General features: G+C 48.1%; 1 protein-coding gene and 4 non-coding genes across 6 annotated transcripts; 3 read left to right on the top strand and 2 right to left on the bottom strand.

Moving 5' to 3' along the window:
• Positions 1–6303: 6303 nt before the first annotated feature.
• On the bottom strand, positions 6304–12338 carry AURKB (aurora kinase B). Of its 2 annotated transcripts, none has more exons than XM_075276003.1 (9): positions 12257–12338; positions 11999–12038; positions 11828–11915; positions 9993–10047; positions 8853–9050; positions 7308–7446; positions 7059–7207; positions 6799–6973; positions 6304–6720 (listed from the first exon to the last, which is right to left on the bottom strand). In XM_075276003.1, the coding sequence occupies exons 2-9, from the start codon at positions 12032–12034 to the stop codon at positions 6547–6549; spliced, it is 1014 nt and encodes a 337-aa protein (XP_075132104.1). In that variant the 5' UTR covers positions 12035–12038; positions 12257–12338; the 3' UTR covers positions 6304–6546. The 2 variants fall into 2 exon arrangements, with proteins under 2 accessions (XP_075132104.1, XP_075132105.1); XM_075276004.1 differs by having other exon boundaries at positions 11999–12035; positions 12257–12312.
• Positions 12339–12826: 488 nt separating this feature from the next.
• Positions 12827–12959, bottom strand: LOC142205409 (U8 small nucleolar RNA). Its single transcript, XR_012716415.1, has one exon. It is a non-coding gene; the product is annotated as a U8 small nucleolar RNA (small nucleolar RNA).
• Positions 12960–13374: 415 nt separating this feature from the next.
• Positions 13375–13456, top strand: TRNAS-GCU (transfer RNA serine (anticodon GCU)). Its single transcript has one exon. It is a non-coding gene; the product is annotated as a tRNA-Ser (tRNA).
• Positions 13457–17011: 3555 nt separating this feature from the next.
• Positions 17012–17083, top strand: TRNAP-CGG (transfer RNA proline (anticodon CGG)). Its single transcript has one exon. It is a non-coding gene; the product is annotated as a tRNA-Pro (tRNA).
• Positions 17084–17270: 187 nt separating this feature from the next.
• TRNAW-CCA (transfer RNA tryptophan (anticodon CCA)) lies at positions 17271–17342 on the top strand. Its single transcript has one exon. It is a non-coding gene; the product is annotated as a tRNA-Trp (tRNA).
• The last annotated feature ends 1698 nt before the right edge of the window (positions 17343–19040 follow it).

Genomic DNA, 19040 nt, shown 5'->3' on the forward strand with positions numbered 1-19040 from the left:
CAGGGAGGGGATGAGGGAGGGGGATGGGGGGGAGGACTGGAGCGTTATATATTATTCATAGATACAATGTGTCACTGTGTGTGCCGTATATATAACTTATATCATTGCAGCTGCGGTGTAATAGTAGGGTATTGTGACATGGGCTGGGGGTTATGGCGGGGGCAGGGCTGTGACCCATCACTACACCCGCTCAATGGCAGGACAGATGGAGCCCACGTCAGTAAGGAGTCAGTAAATGGCTGAGCTGCTAGCTGTATATACGTACAGGACCGCAGACTGTACACAGCTCTCAGGATAGATTGTCAGCTCTTGAGTCTTAATTCTCCATCATGGTTGCTCGGTGTCATAGACCAGGCTGATATAATTCTAGGGGACCCTCTGTACCCACTGCCTCTGCTGCAGGGGGCGCCACACATCACCAATAGGGGTGCCATGGAAAACCGCCAGGGGGCCTGTGGTCTGGGATCTGACTCATTTTAGGGGTCTGGTCTGGATTAAATATGGGGGGTCTGCACTGGAATTTGATTCATTTTAGGGGTGTGGTCTTAGATCTGACACATTTTAGGGGTGTGGTCTTAGATCTGATACATTTTAGGGATGTGGTCTTAGAGCTGATACATTTTAGGGGTGTGGTCTTAGAGCTGATACATTTTAGGGGTGTGGTCTTAGAGCTGATACATTTTAGGGGTGTGGTCTTAGATCTGATACATTTTAGGGGTGTGGTCTTAGATCTGATACATTTTAGGGGTGTGGTCTTAGATCTGATACATTTTAGGGGTGTGGTCTTAGATCTGATACATTTTAGGGGTGTGGTCTTAGATCTGATACATTTTAGGGGTGTGGTCTTAGATCTTATACATTTTAGGGGTGTGGTCTTAGTTCTGATACATTTTAGGGGTGTGGTCTTAGATCTTATACATTTTAGGGGTGTGGTCTTAGATCTGATACATTTTAAGGGTGTGGTCTTAGATCTGATACATTTTAGGGGTGTGGTCTTAGATCTGATACATTTTAGGGGTGTGGTCTTAGATCTTATACATTTTAGGGGTGTGGTCTTAGATCTGCTACATTTTAGGGGTGTGGTCTTAGATCTGCTACATTTTAGGGGTGTGGTCTTAGATCTGATACAGTTTAGGGGTGTGGTCTTAGATCTGCTACATTTTAGGGGTGTGGTCTTAGATCTGATACAGTTTAGGGGTGTGGTCTTAGATCTGATACATTTTAGGGGTGTGGTCTTAGATCTGATACATTTTAGGGGTGTGGTCTTAGATCTGCTACATTTTAGGGGTGTGGTCTTAGATCTGATACATTTTAGGGGTGTGGTCTTAGATCTGCTACATTTTAGGGGTGTGGTCTTAGATCTGCTACATTTTAGGGGTGTGGTCTTAGATCTGATACATTTTAGGGATGTGGTCTTAGATCTGATACAGTTTAGGGGTGTGGTCTTAGATCTGATACATTTTAGGGGTGTGGTCTTAGAGCTGATACAGTTTAGGGGTGTGGTCTTAGATCTGATACATTTTAGGGGTGTGGTCTTAGATCTGATACATTTTAGGGGTGTGGTCTTAGATCTGCTACATTTTAGGGGTGTGGTCTTAGATCTGATACATTTTAGGGGTGTGGTCTTAGATCTGCTACATTTTAGGGGTGTGGTCTTAGATCTGCTACATTTTAGGGGTGTGGTCTTAGATCTGATACATTTTAGGGGTGTGGTCTTAGATCTGATACAGTTTAGGGGTGTGGTCTTAGATCTGATACATTTTAGGGGTGTGGTCTTAGATCTGATACAGTTTAGGGGTGTGGTCTTAGATCTGATACAGTTTAGGGGTACTGTCTAGGGTTTGGATGTGACGAGGGGGCCTTATTTTTGCACTATATGACCATATATCATATGGGGGACGCGCCTATGGGGGATGACCTTGATATGTATGGTGGAATCCTCTGAAGGGCCTGTCAGTCTTCATTAAAACTTTTACCCAACTTTCCCAGAATCCTGAACATAAATCTGTTTAGTAGTAAAAAGATGAAACAAAAAATGGCTGAATAAGATTTCCAATACGTTGACAGCAGAGACGTCATATACAGAGAGGGGGGTCCAACAAACATGTCTGGATGGCCAGGTGACCCCCAACTATCTCTCTTCGGCGCTGGGTTCTGGTGACAGACTCCCTTCACATGCCGACCCATTATAACCTTCTCTATAAATGGGTGACAAGAAGTGGCACATGAAAGCGATTTTCGCTGTAGCTTCCCACCCTCGCCAGTTATTCGCACCGAGTGGTGCCTGGTAGAGATTGGACGTGTCCAAAGAGGGAATTGTACTATTAGGAACTCTTCACACGGTGAGGCTTCTGTCTAAATATCTTTGAAGTGCGCCTCATGTCCTGTAACATCATGTTACATACAGCTGCAAACCTGACGCTAGCTCCACATAAGGGCTAGTCCACGGAATCCACGTCAAAATCCAGGTAAAAAAAAACCCAAACTGCCTCCCATTGAATTCAATGACCGGAAGTGACCTGCCCTATCTTGACGCAGATTCCGTGTTAAGACAATCCCTCCGGACTAGGCCCATTCATTTCCGCCTAATCTGGAGCGGAAAGCCACGACAGTGCAGGGATATCGGTACCGAAACTAATGGTTCTGTTATCTTTTCAACCAGGGAAAATACCAGCAAAATTCAGCCGTGTCAGCTTTGCACAGTATATAAGGGTAAGTTCACATGGAGTTATTTGATCAGGATTTTGAGGTCGTATCTGCCTCAAAATCCTGACCAAAAAGATGGCTCCCATTGAAAAAGAAGCGAGATGTTCATTCTTCAGGTGGAGACACTCCTCCCGACTAGGCCCATTCATTGCAGAGTGCGCCGGCTTTCAGTCTCGGCTACCCGGCTTTTGGGCCTCCGTCTCAGGTTCTGGACCAAATATCGCCGTGTGAACTTACCCTAAGGGTCAGTTCACACGTGAAAACCGCCTAGCTTATTTGTGTGAGGTAAAAAACCTCGAGGAGTTTTTTTGACGCTGTTTTTTTGCATTCCACGCGGTTTTTGACGAGGTTTTTGACGCGGTTTTCGCTAGCGGTTTTCGCTAGGGTTTTTTTTCCTATATGTGCTATAGAAACTGCAGGCGAAAACCGCGCGGTTTTTTGCAAAAAACCGCGCGGTTTTGTGTGCAAAAAACCGCGCGGTTTTTTACCGCGCGGTTTTCGCCTCCCATTCACTTCTATGCAATTCTTCAGGCGTTTTCCGCCTGAAGAAAGGTCATGTCGCTTCTTCAGGCGGAAAACGCTAGGAGGAAAAAAAAAGCTAGTGGTCTACATAGACCACCATGTTAAAGGAGAGGTTTTTGAAGCGAATTCCGCTGTCAAAAACCTCCCCTTTGCCCACGTGTGAACTAGCCCTAACACTCACAATGGTACAGGACCTTTCAGGTTGTATGAGACACCCTGATCTCCTGCAGCTGAGCGCGGATCAACGAGAAATGGGATGATCGGCAATCGTTTGCATCAACTGTATTACACTGGGCCTTATAGTAGAGCGCCCCCCTCAGCCGACCGAAAACAAGCAGAACAGTCCCTGGTTTGAGGTGCTGTCCTTCTGTTTTGGGTAGCAGGTCGTGATTCCCACTCTGAGTCCTTGGGACAATGGTAGGAATGGAGCAAATCCTTCCTCCGGCTAAGGATGTCTGTGGCAGGGAGGTGCCATAATTACCAAGCCGGGAACACCACAGGAACGCCTACGTGGGTTAGGACACTGTATTATGGAGGCCACTTGACGTTTGTTGCCTAAATTGATATGGGCCTTTGTCCACTGTCGTGTGAATGGGCCCTAAAGTTTTAGCCTCCAGACTTTCCAAGCTAGTGGTTCCTAGAACTAAGCCCAAATGGCAACGGACGAGACCGGGACAAAAACAGCAGCAAGTTCGGGTGTTACAGGGAGGTCTGGCTAGTTTGGGAATTCCCACTGAGGCAAATAAAGAGAAGACAGGGTCAGACAGCCATTCATGGGATGGAAATATCCCTTTAAGTGTAACGTTGTAGGATTTATAGCGATGCTTAAAGGGGTTATCAAACGTCCAAAAATTATCTGCAAATCCATCCCCAGCAGTGCTGAATCCTCACTGTTCCCTTGTGCAGCCTTTGTTTGCTCCTTGCACCACCATTGGTAACATGCAGAGAATCTGTGGACAAACTACATTTCCCAGGATTCATCTGCCTGTATCCCCCTCCCTTCTCCATGGAGTGCAGATTCCCCCTCTGCTACAGGGTCTGTCTTAACTCACTTCTTCGGGCTCCTTCACATATCTGACCAGGCAATAAATCACTCCCATCTGTAGCTTAAAGGGACAAGGAGATCACCTATGCTGCTGTGACGTTTCATTTGCTGTCTGAACTGCTCACAGGGAGGGGTAATGTGCTTGCAAACAAAACGTCACTCAATCCATTACAGCCACAGGAAGCGATTTTATGCAGCCCCCTCCCTGTGGCAGTGTTACCATTTTATCAGGGGGCCAAATGAAGCGATAATGTCCTTTCAAGGCACCATTTTGATTGATAGATTGCTCTTCCTCTAGGCACATGGGCGGCATAAGACAGTTCCATCTGCACCTGCTGCGTGACAGAGTAATTGTCCTCTATAGTCTCCTGCCTAATCTAAGAGACCCTAAGCAGATCGGCTTCTGTCTGATGGCAAAGATGACCGTTCAGCTAAACATCTGCAGTAGTTGGTCACCCCCCCGTGGAGAGGCTTTGTGGTACAGTCCATGCTGTTTCATCACATAGGAAAGGAGATTCCATCCCGTGCAAGGGGGACAAGGACATGCAACTCCCAGCAGATCAGAATGAGACCACGTGATCAAACTGAAGGATCCCAGGAATACCTCAATAAGCCAATACTGTCTGGGGGTGGAGGACTAGGCACATCAAAAAGTGGCACCCCTGACATGAAAGTGGTCATAGTAATGTCCTATCTACAGGACCGGTCATTAGTATGTGATATGTTGTGAACTAACCACCTCTGGGTGCGGGAATCGGCCATGCTGCAATTCACTAAAGTCACCACTATGCAGAGGAGGGCGCTGCTGTGCCGCTCCTATTACTTATATTGGAGCCATGCTGCTTGTTCTGATATCTGGAGACTGCGAGAACAGCTGATCAGTACGGGGTCTCGGTGTCAGGCCCCCCACAGATCACATATGGATCATCCATCTGTGGGTAAGTCAGCAATATGAAAATTCAGCTAGAGGTTGGAAGACCCCTTTAAGCCTTTGTGTTCTCCATATACAATCATGGTGTCCCCATACAAATAGTGCTGACTGTAAGGACACGCCCCATTGACCAGGGGAATTGGCAACTAGTAGGGTTGAGCGATCGGGATCGGAAAAGCTTGGATTCTGATCGGCGATCGAGCAACTTTCCCGATTGGAACGCCGATCCCGATCTTTTCAGGTGGGATCGAGGTCTCACATTAGTTCCCACAATGCTTAGCTACTGGCCAACCATTGCGGGGAAAGCTAACATTAGGGTTGAGCGATCGGGAAAGATCGGATGACGATTGTTGATCGAGCAAATTTCAGGATCGGCTGGAAAATGATCGTAAAAAAATAAAATAAAATAAATCGGATTTTAAAAATGATTGGCTCATCCCTAGCAACTAGGTGCAGTCATTTACATATTTCCAGGAGAAAGAGTAAAGGTTTGTAGCTGCAAACCGATGAAGCATCAAACACTTTTTATGGATATGCAAATCAGCCAGCAAGTGCAGTGGGGGCGGGTCTAATTTTGCCAAAATTTACCTCCACATCTGTGACACAGGCAGAAGCTGAAAACATCATTCAAAGCTAAAGGGTCTGCAGTGGGCAGAAGACAGCCTGAGCACTTGTAGCTGCCTATAGGCAAATCTGGTAAACCAGGCCCCGCCCCCAGTGCACTTCAAGGCTGATTTCTATATCCATAAAAAGATGAATCTCTCAGCACTGGTCCATCACTTCGTGACCACAGGTATGTTTCTGCTCCTATTGTGGCACTATTAGTAGTTTGAGAGACATGTTGGACCGGACCCTTTAATATTCACTACCCCCCCCCCACACACACACACACAAATTAAATAAATTAAAAAAAAAAAAAAAAAAATTTTTTTTTTTTTAAAAAAAGAAATTTATTTACAAGAAAAACCCAACACATATATAAGTGACGGCAAAACAGAACAGAAACCGACACACTAAAACAGATGAGAGGAGACGTATTCAGTGTATAAATAGACACGCATACAATACTGCATATGTACACCCCGCCCCTGCACTACAACACCCAGCATGCCCTGCCAGTCACAAACATTGCTCTGGAGGGCCACACACCCATACGCTACGCTTGCCACCCAGCTTTCCGAGGAACAGAATAATAGAAAATCAACTCTTTGACTCGACCAGGCCTTTGTTTTAGTCGACCCCTCCTCGGTGCTATGTACAGTCATGGAGGGGTTACAGAAGAGGTCTCCAGGTTTTCGTCACAGTCTGACGTCTCAGTGGTGCGGGTGCGTTACATTGACGATTACTTCAGGTTGGAACTGTATGAAGGAGGCAAGATGCGGCGAGAGTTGGCCTTCACCCATGGGTGCTCCATGACCCCCTTCAGCGAGAGGCGCTGCGATGGGATGTAACGCAACAGTTTGCCGATGAGGTCTTTGGATCCTTCCGATAGGAATGACGGGAACTGGAGGTCGACCTAAGGGGGGCAGAGAAGAGAATTAGGATTTCCGCCATCACTGCTGCAGGCGACATTTAGACTGAGAAGGACGGTTACCTTCACTATCCTGCGGTGGGTCTCTGAGTGGGAGGGGCTCTCAAAAGGAGGCACGCCCACGAGGAACTCATAGCAGAGGACTCCTGCACACCACAGGTCCACCTTCTCGTCATGGGTCCTCCCTTCGATCATCTCTGGGGGCAAGTAGTCTAGAGTCCCGCACATGGTCCGGCGCCTAGAATCCATAGACACATGGGCATGAGTGATAGGACCCTTGTGGTGACCCCCACCCACCATCCGTACCCATCAGTCAGACATACCTGAGGGAGGGGGCATGCACAGACCAGCCAAAGTCTGCAATCTTCAGCTCCCCCTTATATCCCATCAGCAGGTTCTCAGGCTTGATGTCTCGGTGAATGACCTTCCTCTCGTGGCAGTACTGGAGGGCGTCCGCCAGCTCCTCAATGAACTGCAGGGCCAAGAGCCATTATTAATGACCACATCAGGTACCAACCGTAAGACCTCAGTGCTGCCCCCTAGTGTAACGGCACTGTAAGCTGGACACTCACCGTGGCGCTTCTCTGCTCATCAAACCGGCCGTATTTCTGCAGCTCCTTGTACAGCTCCCCCCGGGGGGCAAACTCTAGCATCAGGTAGATGCGCTTGCGGTCATGGAAGTAGTTATACATGCGCAGGATGTTCGGGTGTCTGTGGAAAGCATCAGCAAGGAAGATTATACACTGGTGGATTTAGGACATCAACCCCTGGACTCACAATAAAAATTACAAAAACCCTCCAAAAAGTGGGGCAACACGGTGGCTCAGTGGTTAGCACTGCAGCACTGGAGTCCTGGGTTCGAATCCCACAAGGAACAACATCTGCAAGGAGTTTATATGTTCTCTCCGTGTTTGCGTGCATTTCCTTCCATACTACAAAGACATTCTGATAGGGAGGGGGGAACCCTCCAAAGGGTGTCTCGGGTAAATATTCCTGACACATAACTCCGCTGCCTTATGTGCATTTTAACCCTTTAGCGGACACATTTTAACCTTACACCAGGAACATATTTCAGCGTAGCTTTACAGGATTTTGTATTTTTGGGGTACTTTATTTTTCTGTCTAACCACTTAGGTGCTGCAGTCAGCATTGACTGCGGCACATAAGGGGTTAACTGTCAGGTACACTTCAGACTAATAATAGGGGGCGATTTCATGAACGGGAGTCCATGGTCCCCCCTCCCCTGGGGTTATCTAAATGGACAAGAGAATAAAAATCCTTTTGCCTTCCCCCTGCACCGTCAGCTGCTGGTTGAAGTGAGAGTGAGTATACGCCGCTTCACTTTAACCAGCGATCTCTCTACATCTACGGCAGCTCCAGACACGAGACCAAGATGGCAAAATGTCAGGATAATTTCGAACAGTAAGGACAAGTTCACACCGAATTATTTTGGTCAGGATTTTGAGGCCGTATTTTCCTCAAAATCCTGACCAAAAAGTCGTCTCCCATTGAAATCAGGTGTTTGTTCCGGCTCTCGGAATAAGAAGAGAGGTGCTCATTCTTCAGGACGTTTCGCCTCAAGACACTCCCTCCTTCAGACCAGGCTCATTCATTGGGCCTAATCCGGAGCGGAGTGCGCGACTGGATGCCGGTACAGTGTACCAGCATTCAGTCGCGGCTACCCGTATTTTGGACTGGAACCTGAGGCGGCCTCCACCTCAGGTTCCGGTCCAAAAAAAACCAAACCATGTGAGCTTACCCTAAACCATCCACAGCCCCCTTATAGATTGGGGGTGGGGGGTTTAGTGTCCTAAATCTCCCAGGGCTGGAATTAAAATAAATATCTATACTACCCCGCACTGATTTGGAACATTAACTCCCCCTGACTGTAAAGACATGTGTGCGCACTTTAGTGTCCCAAATCGACCCGGCAGGTTCTCTTTAAAGTGACTGTCCCGGAATATTTTCTACTCGGGGTGAACTTTAATGCGCTTTGTTCAAGCCCCGATAAGGATTCATCCAGAACTGTACAGGTGACCCCCCCTCTCCTTCTACAAACCTAACACACTGACCCTGCAGACCCCTGACCACAGAGTAAGGGGAGGGGGACGACGTACCGGAGGTGAGACTGGATCTCGATCTCTCTCCTCAGCTGGTGCTCCACTCCTTCCTTCTCCAGCTGGGACTTGAAGAGGACTTTGAGGGCCATGATGTACTTGTTCTGCTTGTCCCGGGCCAGGTAGACATTGCCAAACTTGCCTTTACCCAGAGGGCGCCCGATGTCAAAATCTTCAATGGTAAATTTCCTTTTCGGGCTGTGAGACAAGAAGCGTGTGGATAAATCCAAGGCAGACACAAGTCAGAGGATCAGAACAATGGACACGTACACAGTCCATTCACAGTTTGTTAAAGCTGAAAGCGCCGGACGCAACGTTTGTGTGTACAGGGTTTGTTCAGCCACCAATTTCAAGCAGATTCTGCTGTAGATGTGAACAGAGCCTTAGAACTTATTCACACGTTGCAGAGACTTTACCAGGGTGGGCCACAACTATAGATTAAAGGGAATGTATATACACTAAATCAACATATTTTTAAAGAATTTTTGGTGAGTTTCAAATTTTTCTATCTGCATTTGGGGGAAAAAAAAAAAAAAAAAAAGTTCTAAAAATCCTGCAGTTCTGACTCTGACCACTAGGCCATATAATAGGATGAGACTTCCTGGCTGACAACTGCAGAGTGAAGACCGATGAGTGCGCAGGTTACCTACACCCGCCAGACACCGTGTTGTCCTGAGGCTCCTTCACCAAGTTAAGTGATTGGATCGGCATTGAAGCTGTGACTGCGAACTCCAGTAACAAAAAAAAATAACATGTGCCGCGTCATAGGGCAATGCAGTGGGCTACGGTCTGTGGCTACTAGTCCGCTCCATAGGCCTGAGGTAGTGATGAGGACTAAAAGGCTCAGCTACATAGCAATCCCATAGTGTAGTGACCACATTGCAGATGGCAGACTACTCAGCCCCCTGCATGGTGATACTACAGCACTAGCGCCCCTAGTGGATACAAGGAGCACTGCCACTAGACTGTGTCATGTAACGTGTAGAGATGAGTGTGCACAGTGCTCTATAACTGGAGGCAACTACATATACAGTGTGACCAGAAGGCTCAGGATAGTTACAGGTGTCGTGTTATACGCCCTGGGTACATCCTACCTACCCGCAGAGTATACAGCATATACCACACAGAGCGGGCACTTACCATTCCATGGCCTTGTCTGCCTGGTTATCAGTCACCGCCACTCGGCCCGCTGTCACTGTACAGGAGAGAAAGGGATACGTTATATACAGCACATGGCTCCTCCTGTCAGTACCAGGAGAGGATACATATATACAGCACATACAGTATCGCCCCCCTGCAGTCCTGTCAGATAATCCTCGGTGTCCCCAGATAATGATTACAAGCACAAACTCTTTGGTAATATCTTCATTTATTTTGCTTGCAATGAAAAAACACAAAAGAGAATGAAAAAAAAAAGTCACATCATTGATCATTTTACACAAAACTCCAAAACTGGTGCGGACAGAAGTATTGGCGCCCTCAGCCTAATACTTGGTAGCACAACCTTTAGACACAATAACTGCGCACAACCGCTTCCGCTAACCAGCAATGAGTTTCTTACAAGGCTCTGCTGGAATCTTAGACCCTTCTTCTTTGGCTCCTGCTCCAGATCCCCCCTGAGATGTGAAGGGGGCTTCTCCAAACTGCCAGTGTGAGAAAGCGGGGTCTCCCTCAGAGGTCTTCCAGCAGGACAAGGACCCAAAACACACTTCAGGTCAGCACTAGAAAATGGTGGTGAGAGAAAGCCCTGGAGACTTGTAAAGTGGCAGCAATGAGTCCAGCCCTGAATCCCATAGAACACCTGTGGGGGAGGGGGAGAGATCTCTTGGTGGCAGTTTGGAGAAGGCCCCCTTCACATCTCAGGGGGGACCGCGAGCAGTTTGCCGAAGAAGAAGGGTCTAAGATTCCAGCAGAGCCTTGTAAGAAACTCATTGCTGGTTAGCGGAAGCGGTTGTGCGCAGTTATTGTGTCTAAAGGTTGTGCTACCAAGTATTAGGCTGAGGGCGCCAATACTTCTGTCCGCACCAGTTCTGGAGTTTTGTGTAAAATGATCAATGATGTGACTTTTTTTTTCATTCTCTTTTGTGTCTTTTCATTGCAAGAAAAATAAATGAAGATATTACCAAAGAGTTTGTGCTTGTGATCATTATCTGGGGGACACCGAGGATTATCTGACAGGACTGCAGGGGGGCCAATACTTTTGGCTAGCACTGTAGCTCCTCCTGTCAGTACCAGCACAGAGTATATTATATACACCCCTTGGCTCCTACTGTCAGTACCAGTAGAAGATACATTATATACACTACATACCTCCTGTCACTGCCCAGAAGAGTATACATTATATATACACCACATTGCTCCCCAGTCATCAAACAAGTCCCAAGAACTCCTTTAACTGGAGATATTAGTGCGGGAGCCCATCCTGTGTGACAGCCACACTGTAACAGAACATCAGCCTGTGGCCCGGACTGACACACTGTAACAGAACATCAGCCTGTGGCCCGGACTGACACACTGTAACAGAACCTCAGCATGTGGCCTGGCCTGACACACTGTAACAGAACATCAGCCTGTGGCCCGGACTGACACACTGTAACAGAACCTCAGCATGTGGCCTGGCCTGACACACTGTAACAGAACATCAGCCTGTGGCCCGGACTGACACACTGTAACAGAACCTCAGCATGTGGCCTGGCCTGACACACTGTAACAGAACCTCAGCATGTGGCCCGGACTGACACACTGGAACAGAACCTCAGCATGTGGCCCGGACTGACACACTGTGACAGAACCTCAGCATGTGGCCCGGACTGACACACTGTGACAGAACCTCAGCATGTGGCCCGGACTGACACACTGTGACAGAACCTCAGCATGTGGCCCGGACTGACACACTGTGACAGAACCTCAGCATGTGGCCCGGACTGACACACTGACAGAACCTCAGCGTCCAGCCTGCAGGGTGAGCTCCATACCTGAGATGGTGGCGCAGGAGGTGGCGGCGGAGTAGGGCTCCTTCCTCAGGACTCTCTGGGGCCCGGGGGCGCTGGTCGGGGTGGCAAACTGTGAAGGCGAAGAGAGAGGAGGGGGGTTATTAAGGGAGCGGCCGGGGCAGATACAGAGGCAGCTACCCCCGGGGCACTCACCTTGGAGTAGGGGTTCAGATTCTCCTTGTAAGACATCCTGCTGATGACAAAGACCAGTATGAATACACAGCAGAGCGGGAGAGCCGTGCAGGAGCCCGGGAAAGCTGAGTGACCCCCTCCATAGGGGATAAACAGGGACTACCCAGCTCTCCCGGGCAGTCATAATAACATCCCCCCCCTATCGGATAGTATCACCGCTTATAACGGCTCTGTATACATACATATACTGCAGCACTCCCCCGCGCCCCGGCCGCTTACCTGCACGTCCGCTCTCCGCCGCTCCTCTCTCTCCGGACACCGCTCGCACACTAAACTCTCCCTCTAAATTCAAATCTAAACCGCCACAGCCCCTGCCGGTCACCTGACCCCGCCTCCCGCCGGTGATTGGCCGCACGGCGACACCGAGCCCTTCCCCTGATTGGTTGACGTCAGTTTAAATCCAACTTCAGCAGCGCTCCGCCTCCTCCTCCTAGACGTGACGTCGGCGAAGCTGATTGGTTGGTGTCTTTTGTCGCGTGGGAGGCGTCCTGTTCCGTGATTGGTTGGCGAGGCTGTGACGCCGCTGTTGTTATAGGATAAGGGGGGGCGCCGGCCGCCATTTTGTCGCTGAATGAAATGGAGGTTATGAGACTGGGGATGTAAACACGATGTAAGGGAGTCGGCGCTGGGTCCTAGCGCCGGGGGTAAATGACCATGAACTACATATCCCAGGATGCTTCAGCTTTGTATAGCTTTATTTAATAACGGGACTCCGAACATAGCAGGACTTAGAATCTTAAAACTTTATGTGTCTATTTTTGAACAATTTGTGATCATTAGTGATGCGGTCTCAGAATGTCACGCGCCCCGAGTTGTCAGTCAGGGCGGTGCGGGAGTTGGTGTAATCAGACATCAGCCTCCTCCATTCATCATGTCTGTTTCTCCCGGAGGAGTAACAGGTAAGGATTAACCTCACTAATGATAACTAGCATTAGTCACCGAGGACGACCGGACCGCCGCCTCACCTCCTCTAGCTGAGGGAGAGCCGCCCGCCATACACATCACGGAGAGGCACCGTATGCCAACGTCATCAGTCACGTGATCCAGAGCCGTAACTGTGCAAAATCATAACATATATTTCTCTTTATAACAACGGCCGTCTCGCTCCCAGCATGCACTCTGGTCATTTGCATAGATGAGACATCCGATTGGTCACATGCTCACGGACACGCCCACTCTTCTCGCTCTCTATCAAGAGCCCTTTGACTAAGAAGAAAACAAAATGGCTACCGCACTGAGTTTCTATTGGCTTAGATCCGCCGCCATCTTGTCGTAGCCCCGGAACCTCCTTATAAATAACCACACCAGGATGAGAGAAGGCTATTACCTTATATGGCGACGAGGTGGCCGAGTGGTTAAGGCGATGGACTGCTAATCCATTGTGCTCTGCACGCGTGGGTTCGAATCCCATCCTCGTCGGATGTTTTTTATTTTTTTTTATATGGCCTTTTCTTACTGACTGGATGAAATAAATCAGATTTACCAGAGATGATCCCCCCTCCTGCCAGTAATGTACGAGCGGCCAAGCGGGTCACATGAAATGGATCACGTTGTCAAATAAAACAGTTACTGATAAGATAAGATAAGATAATCCTTTAATAGTCCCACAGTGGGGATACTCAGTATGTTACAGCAGCCTAGTAATACAGATACAGGATAATACACAGGAATATATTACAGGACACACATAAGCTGAGAAGAGAAGATATACTAGGAGTCCATAGCAGCTAAGGAGAAGAAGAAAGAAGGAAGACCTCAGGATCATTTAGTTCTCTGTGCGGAGTGTCTTCGCTTGGTCTGATGTAGATTATACAGCCTGGTCGCGGTTGGAAGGAAGGTGGTCGTAGGTGTGTCAGGACCAGGATATTGGAGTGTCCAAATGTCTATAGCGCCATCTCTGGGCCTTGTGATTCCAAAGCAAAGGACATTTATAGGGGTATTGGGGGGGGGGGGGGGGTAAATCATATCTCCATACTGTTACTACCACCTTTATAAAGTGCTGGGGGTCACAAGGAGGCATTGTACAGTGTGGGGGCAGCAAGGGTGGGGGCATTGTAATAATATAATAATAATACATTTTATTTCTGTAGCGCCAACATATTCCGCAGCGCTGTACAATTTGTAGGGTTCAAATACAGACAGAAAGATACATAACAAAGAGAATCATTTCACACAATGGGACTGAGGGCCCTGCTCACAAGAGCTTACAATCTATGAGGTAGAGGGGGTGACACAAGAGGTAGCAGGGGCGGCATTACTTATACAGAGGTCAGACACTTTTGTAATAGAGGTGACTATCATTACACAAACATAAGACTTTATGGGCCGTGACAAATAAAATTAGCCGCCTGAGATGGCCTCATATCATGTGGGGTAATGTGGGAGTGGGGACAGAGGAGGGTTAAGGGTTTACGTTAGACATTGTGATCGGCCTGTCTGATAAGATGCGTCTTTAGTTTGCGTTTGAAACTGTAGAAGTTGGGAGTTAATCTTATTGTCCGGGGTAGAGCATTCCAGAGAAGTGGTGCAGCTCGGGAGAAGTCTTGTATACGAGCGTGGGAGGTTCTGATAATAGAGGATGTGAGTGTTAGGTCATTGAGTGAGCAGAGAGCACGGGTTGGGCGGTAGACAGAGATGAGGGAGGAAATGTAGGGAGGTGCGGCATTATGGTGAGCCTTGTGGAGGAGAGTGATAACTTTATATTTTATTCTATAATGAATAGGCAGCCAATGTAGTGACTGGCACAGACCAGAGGCATCGCTGTAGCGTCTAGCCTGATAGATGAGCCTGGCCGCTGCATTCAGAATAGATTGTAGAGGGGAGAGTTTAGTGAGGGGAAGACCGATTAGTAAGGAGTTACAGTAGTCAATGAATCAGAGAGACAATAAGTGTCTTTAGTGTATCTCTGGTAAGGAAAGGGCGTATTCTGGAGATGATTTTGAGGTGGAGGTGACATGAACGTGCGAGTGATTCAATATGAGGGGTGAAGGAAAGGTCTGCGTCAAACATGACCCCGAGGCAGCGGGCTTGCTGCCTAGGAGTTATAGTAAGGCCTGAGACTGCAATGGATATATCAGGGACAGATCTGTTAGATGGTGGAAACAGTAGTAGTTCAGTCTTAGAGAGATTTAGTTTCAGATAGAGCGAGGACATGATATTAGAGACAGCAGAGAGACAGTCACTGGTGTTCTGTATGAGTGCAGGGGTGATGTCACGGGAAGATGTGTATAATTGGGTGTCATCAGCATAAAGATGGTACCTGAAGCCAAATCTGGCGATGGTTTGTCCAATGGGGGCTGTGTAGAGAGAAAAGAGCAGGGGGCCGAGGACCGAGCCCTGAGGAACCCCAACAGCAAGAGGGGAAGAAACAGAGCCCGCGAATGATACACTGAAAGTGCGGTCTGAGAGATAAGAGGAGAACCAGGAGAGCGCAGTGTCATTGAGGCCAACTGAGCGGAGCATAGTGAGGAGGAGATGATGGTCAACAGTGTCAAAAGCTGCAGAAAGGTCCAGAAGAATAAGAAGAGAGAAGTCACCATTGGATTTAGCCTTTAGGAGATCATTGGAGACTTTTGTGAGGGCTGTTTCAGTAGAGTGCAGAGCGCGGAAACCAGATTGTAAGGGGTCAAGAAGAGAGTTAGCGGATTAGACGAGAATAGACCAGGCGTTGTATTATGGGGGGCCACAAGGGTTGGGGGCCACTGGGGAACATTATATTGTGCGGGGATCACTGAGGGACATTAGACTGTGTGGGGTATTACTGGGGATGTTATACAGTGTTGGGGGGTCACTGGGGGCGTTATACTATATGGGGACTACGGGGGGCATTATATTATTTGTGGGTCTGATAAGTTGGCTTTCCTAAAGAAGGCCAGCTGTTGTTGACTGTTTCCAAATTAGTTGGAGTCTAGGGTCCGGATCCCTACTCCCTCACCATATACTTAAAATGAAGACACAGACAACTGTATCTGCACATAAGATGGCGTGTGCGCGCCTAAGAAAAGGTTCATGCTTTATTTATACACAGTTTCTTAAGCGTTATCTAAAATATGCAATAAGTGATTGATTATACAAAAATATATTCAAGGTAACGAGCCATCTGCACTTGGTGGTTCAAAGCCAAAAAACTATTAATCAGTCCTTGCCCTACGTGGGTGACCTTCTTCTATAGCAAAAAGCAGATAAGACAAAAATGTTCTCCTTGAGTTCTTCATCTTTGGTTAACTCTTTCCTCTCAGGTCACAGGGGGCATAATACTGTCTTGGGGTGCGTGATATTATATGGGGACTCTAAAAGGGAATTATACTGTGGGGGGTTCCAAGAGACTGGTTGGGGTCACAGGGCCGTGTGTAGGGTTAGAGGTGCGGCTTGTCACATGAATGTTGGGTGGTGAGAATTAGGAGGGGTCTGCCGTACCTCATACATAGGGGATAGGTCAGAGGTCAGGTCATTAATCGTACGACCCCTTTAGCAGCCGCACTAGACTGAAGGTGTTTTCCAGAAAGTGTATTCAGGCCGTGTTCACATGAGGTGTTTTTGGCTGCGATGGTCCAGGGGTAATCCATGGCCTCGGTGCCCCCCTACAAGCTGCGGGGGAGGGGCCGTATTCTATGGCGGTCACTATGTCAGTATTTGTTATGAGTTCTGTCAGTCTGGATTTCTTGTATCTGTCACAGTGAGTGTGAATACAGTCATAGATGTTGTGATGGAAGTTTCTGCAGGGGATCCTATGAAGGGTTTAGACAAAAATACATAAAAAAATAAAAACAACAAACAATTTGCTGGAAAAGGCCAAAATATCCCAATGTGATGAAACCCTCCCCCTCCCCCTGTGCACTATCCGCATCCTCCTAGCACCCTATTCACACCAGCACAGAGCTCAGAGCGTTCTCACAATCCCAACGTTCTAAATCGGATACAATGTGTCTGTGACGTAGGAGCTATGAAGTCAGGTGACGAGAGGAGAAGTCACATGGCTCGTTGGTCTAGGGGTATGATTCTCGCTTCGGGTGCGAGAGGTCCCGGGTTCAAATCCCGGACGAGCCCAATTTTTTTATTTGTGTGTATTTACATGACGTGTGTGCGGCTTGTTTCTATTGGCTGCGGTTTCTTTGCTGTTTACATTGATTACCGTCCGTGTAGATTGTGACCAGGATGACTATCCCATAGAGTCAGACAGAGCAGTGCATGGAGACACAGGCTGTAAGAGCACTGACTAGAGACTCCTGCACAAGACCTCGTGGCGCAACGGTAGCGCGTCTGACTCCAGATCAGAAGGTTGCGTGTTCAAATCACGTCGGGGTCAATTGTATTTTTTATTTTTTTTTATTACAGGCCTCTCATTATTCTATTATTCTTAGAACATTGAATTAGAAATCCCATTCACCCGCTATCCTGTATCTGCAGGTTCTATGGCATCACTCTATATAAAGGTCTACGTGGATCCCCTTAATGTATATTAAAGGGGTTGTCCAGGATCTGAAGATTTTGGTGACCTATCCACGGGGTCCGACACCCGAACCGATCAGCTCATGCGGCTGGTGGGAGCCGTATACTAAGTATAAGAGAGTCAAGTGAATGGGATCGCGGCTGCAGTTCCAGGTGTATGGACCCAAAGCTGTATACAGTGTACAGAGCCCCGTACGCTCTAGTGGTGACGCATGGAACTGGCGTGGATAGGTCATTGGTATCAAAAGTCTTCAGATCCTGGACCACCCCTTTAAGGGTACTAGCAACACCGACCTCCTCGGACTCACTAACAATTGGATACATTCAGCCCCCCATCACTTTGGTTCTCCAGAGGGCGCTGGTGAGTTGCCCTTCCACTGGGTATAGAGAACGTATCGGTGTGATGGTAGACCGTCTGACTTGTTATATTCAATATGTGATCGGTGGGGGGCTGAGACCAGGACACCCACTGATCAGTAGCGGTGCAACCGCTTCACTATGCTGATGATGTCACTTACTGCGATCACATGATACAGCAGCACCTCCTACTGTTCAAGAAAAAAAAAATGACCTGCAATACCAAGCACAGCCACTATACAATGTGCGGTGCTGTGCTTGGTATTCAGGGAAGAGGCTGCAGTGCTCACCTGAACGTTGCGGCCTCTTCAAATAGCTGATCTGTGGCGGTCCTGGGTGCCCTCGATCACATATGGCTGATCTATCCTATGGACTGGTCATCGGTATATGGAAAGCCCCTTAGAGTCATAGTTGGACTCCATGACTGGGGCAACTTCTGGAGATCTGATTAGGGGCTGTAGGAACTACACTGTGGACGGATCAGGAGGAGATAGCGCCATCCACTTAGTAGTGGCCATTCATTATAACTGCAGCTCAAATCCACTCAAGTGAATGGAAGCTGAGCTGCAGTAACCTGACACGACCACTACACAATGGGGGAGCTGTCCACTTCTGGCTCTGAACATTGACGACCTATACTAAGCACAGAGAGCCATAGACTTTAGAGGAGTGTTGGCTGGACCTATATGGGGGAGATGGATCGGACGGATGGATTTCAATATGTCTGATCCTTTGTTCTCGAGGGGGATAAGTCCCCAGCAGAGATGTCTGGCAGCAGATTCCTTCCTTCACCCGATTGAGAACACATGCATGCTCGGCTAAGTCTGGTGTACATGTGTATGGAGGATTGGGAGAGCAGGGATGGCTGAGCATGTATTCATATGGTCAGCCCAATGGCTTATGTTGTGCAAACCTGGTGTCATGTGACTTAGGTCACATGACCCACTTGACCATACAGAAGGGGTAGTGTTTTTGACAACCGCACCAGCATCAGGTTGTTTTTGCCCTCTGACGTTGCGACTTGTTTCGCTGTTGTTTCTACTAAGGCATGTAGAGGGAATTATATGGCGTATGGGGACAATGAGGGGGCAAATTTACTGCATGTAGGGGAACTGAGGGGGCATTATACTGTGTTTGGGGGTAATGAGGAGTCATTATGCTGCATGTAGGGGTACTGAGGGGGTACACAGTAGTATAT

The sequence above is a fragment of the Leptodactylus fuscus genome, chromosome 5 (assembly GCF_031893055.1).
Source record: "Leptodactylus fuscus isolate aLepFus1 chromosome 5, aLepFus1.hap2, whole genome shotgun sequence".
NCBI classification, from domain to species: domain Eukaryota; kingdom Metazoa; phylum Chordata; class Amphibia; order Anura; family Leptodactylidae; genus Leptodactylus; species Leptodactylus fuscus.

Excerpts from the sequence above, each read along its gene's own strand:
- AURKB (XM_075276003.1), bottom strand. The coding sequence starts at position 12,034 with ATGTCTTACAAGGAGAATCTGAACCCCTACTCCAAG. Across the intron at positions 7,447-8,852 it reads GAGATCCAGTCTCACCTCCG|ACACCCGAACATCCTGCGCA; the intron begins GTACGTCGTCCC and ends TGCTTTCCACAG. Across the intron at positions 6,721-6,798 it reads CCCACCGCAGGATAGTGAAG|GTCGACCTCCAGTTCCCGTC; the intron begins GTAACCGTCCTT and ends TGCCCCCCTTAG.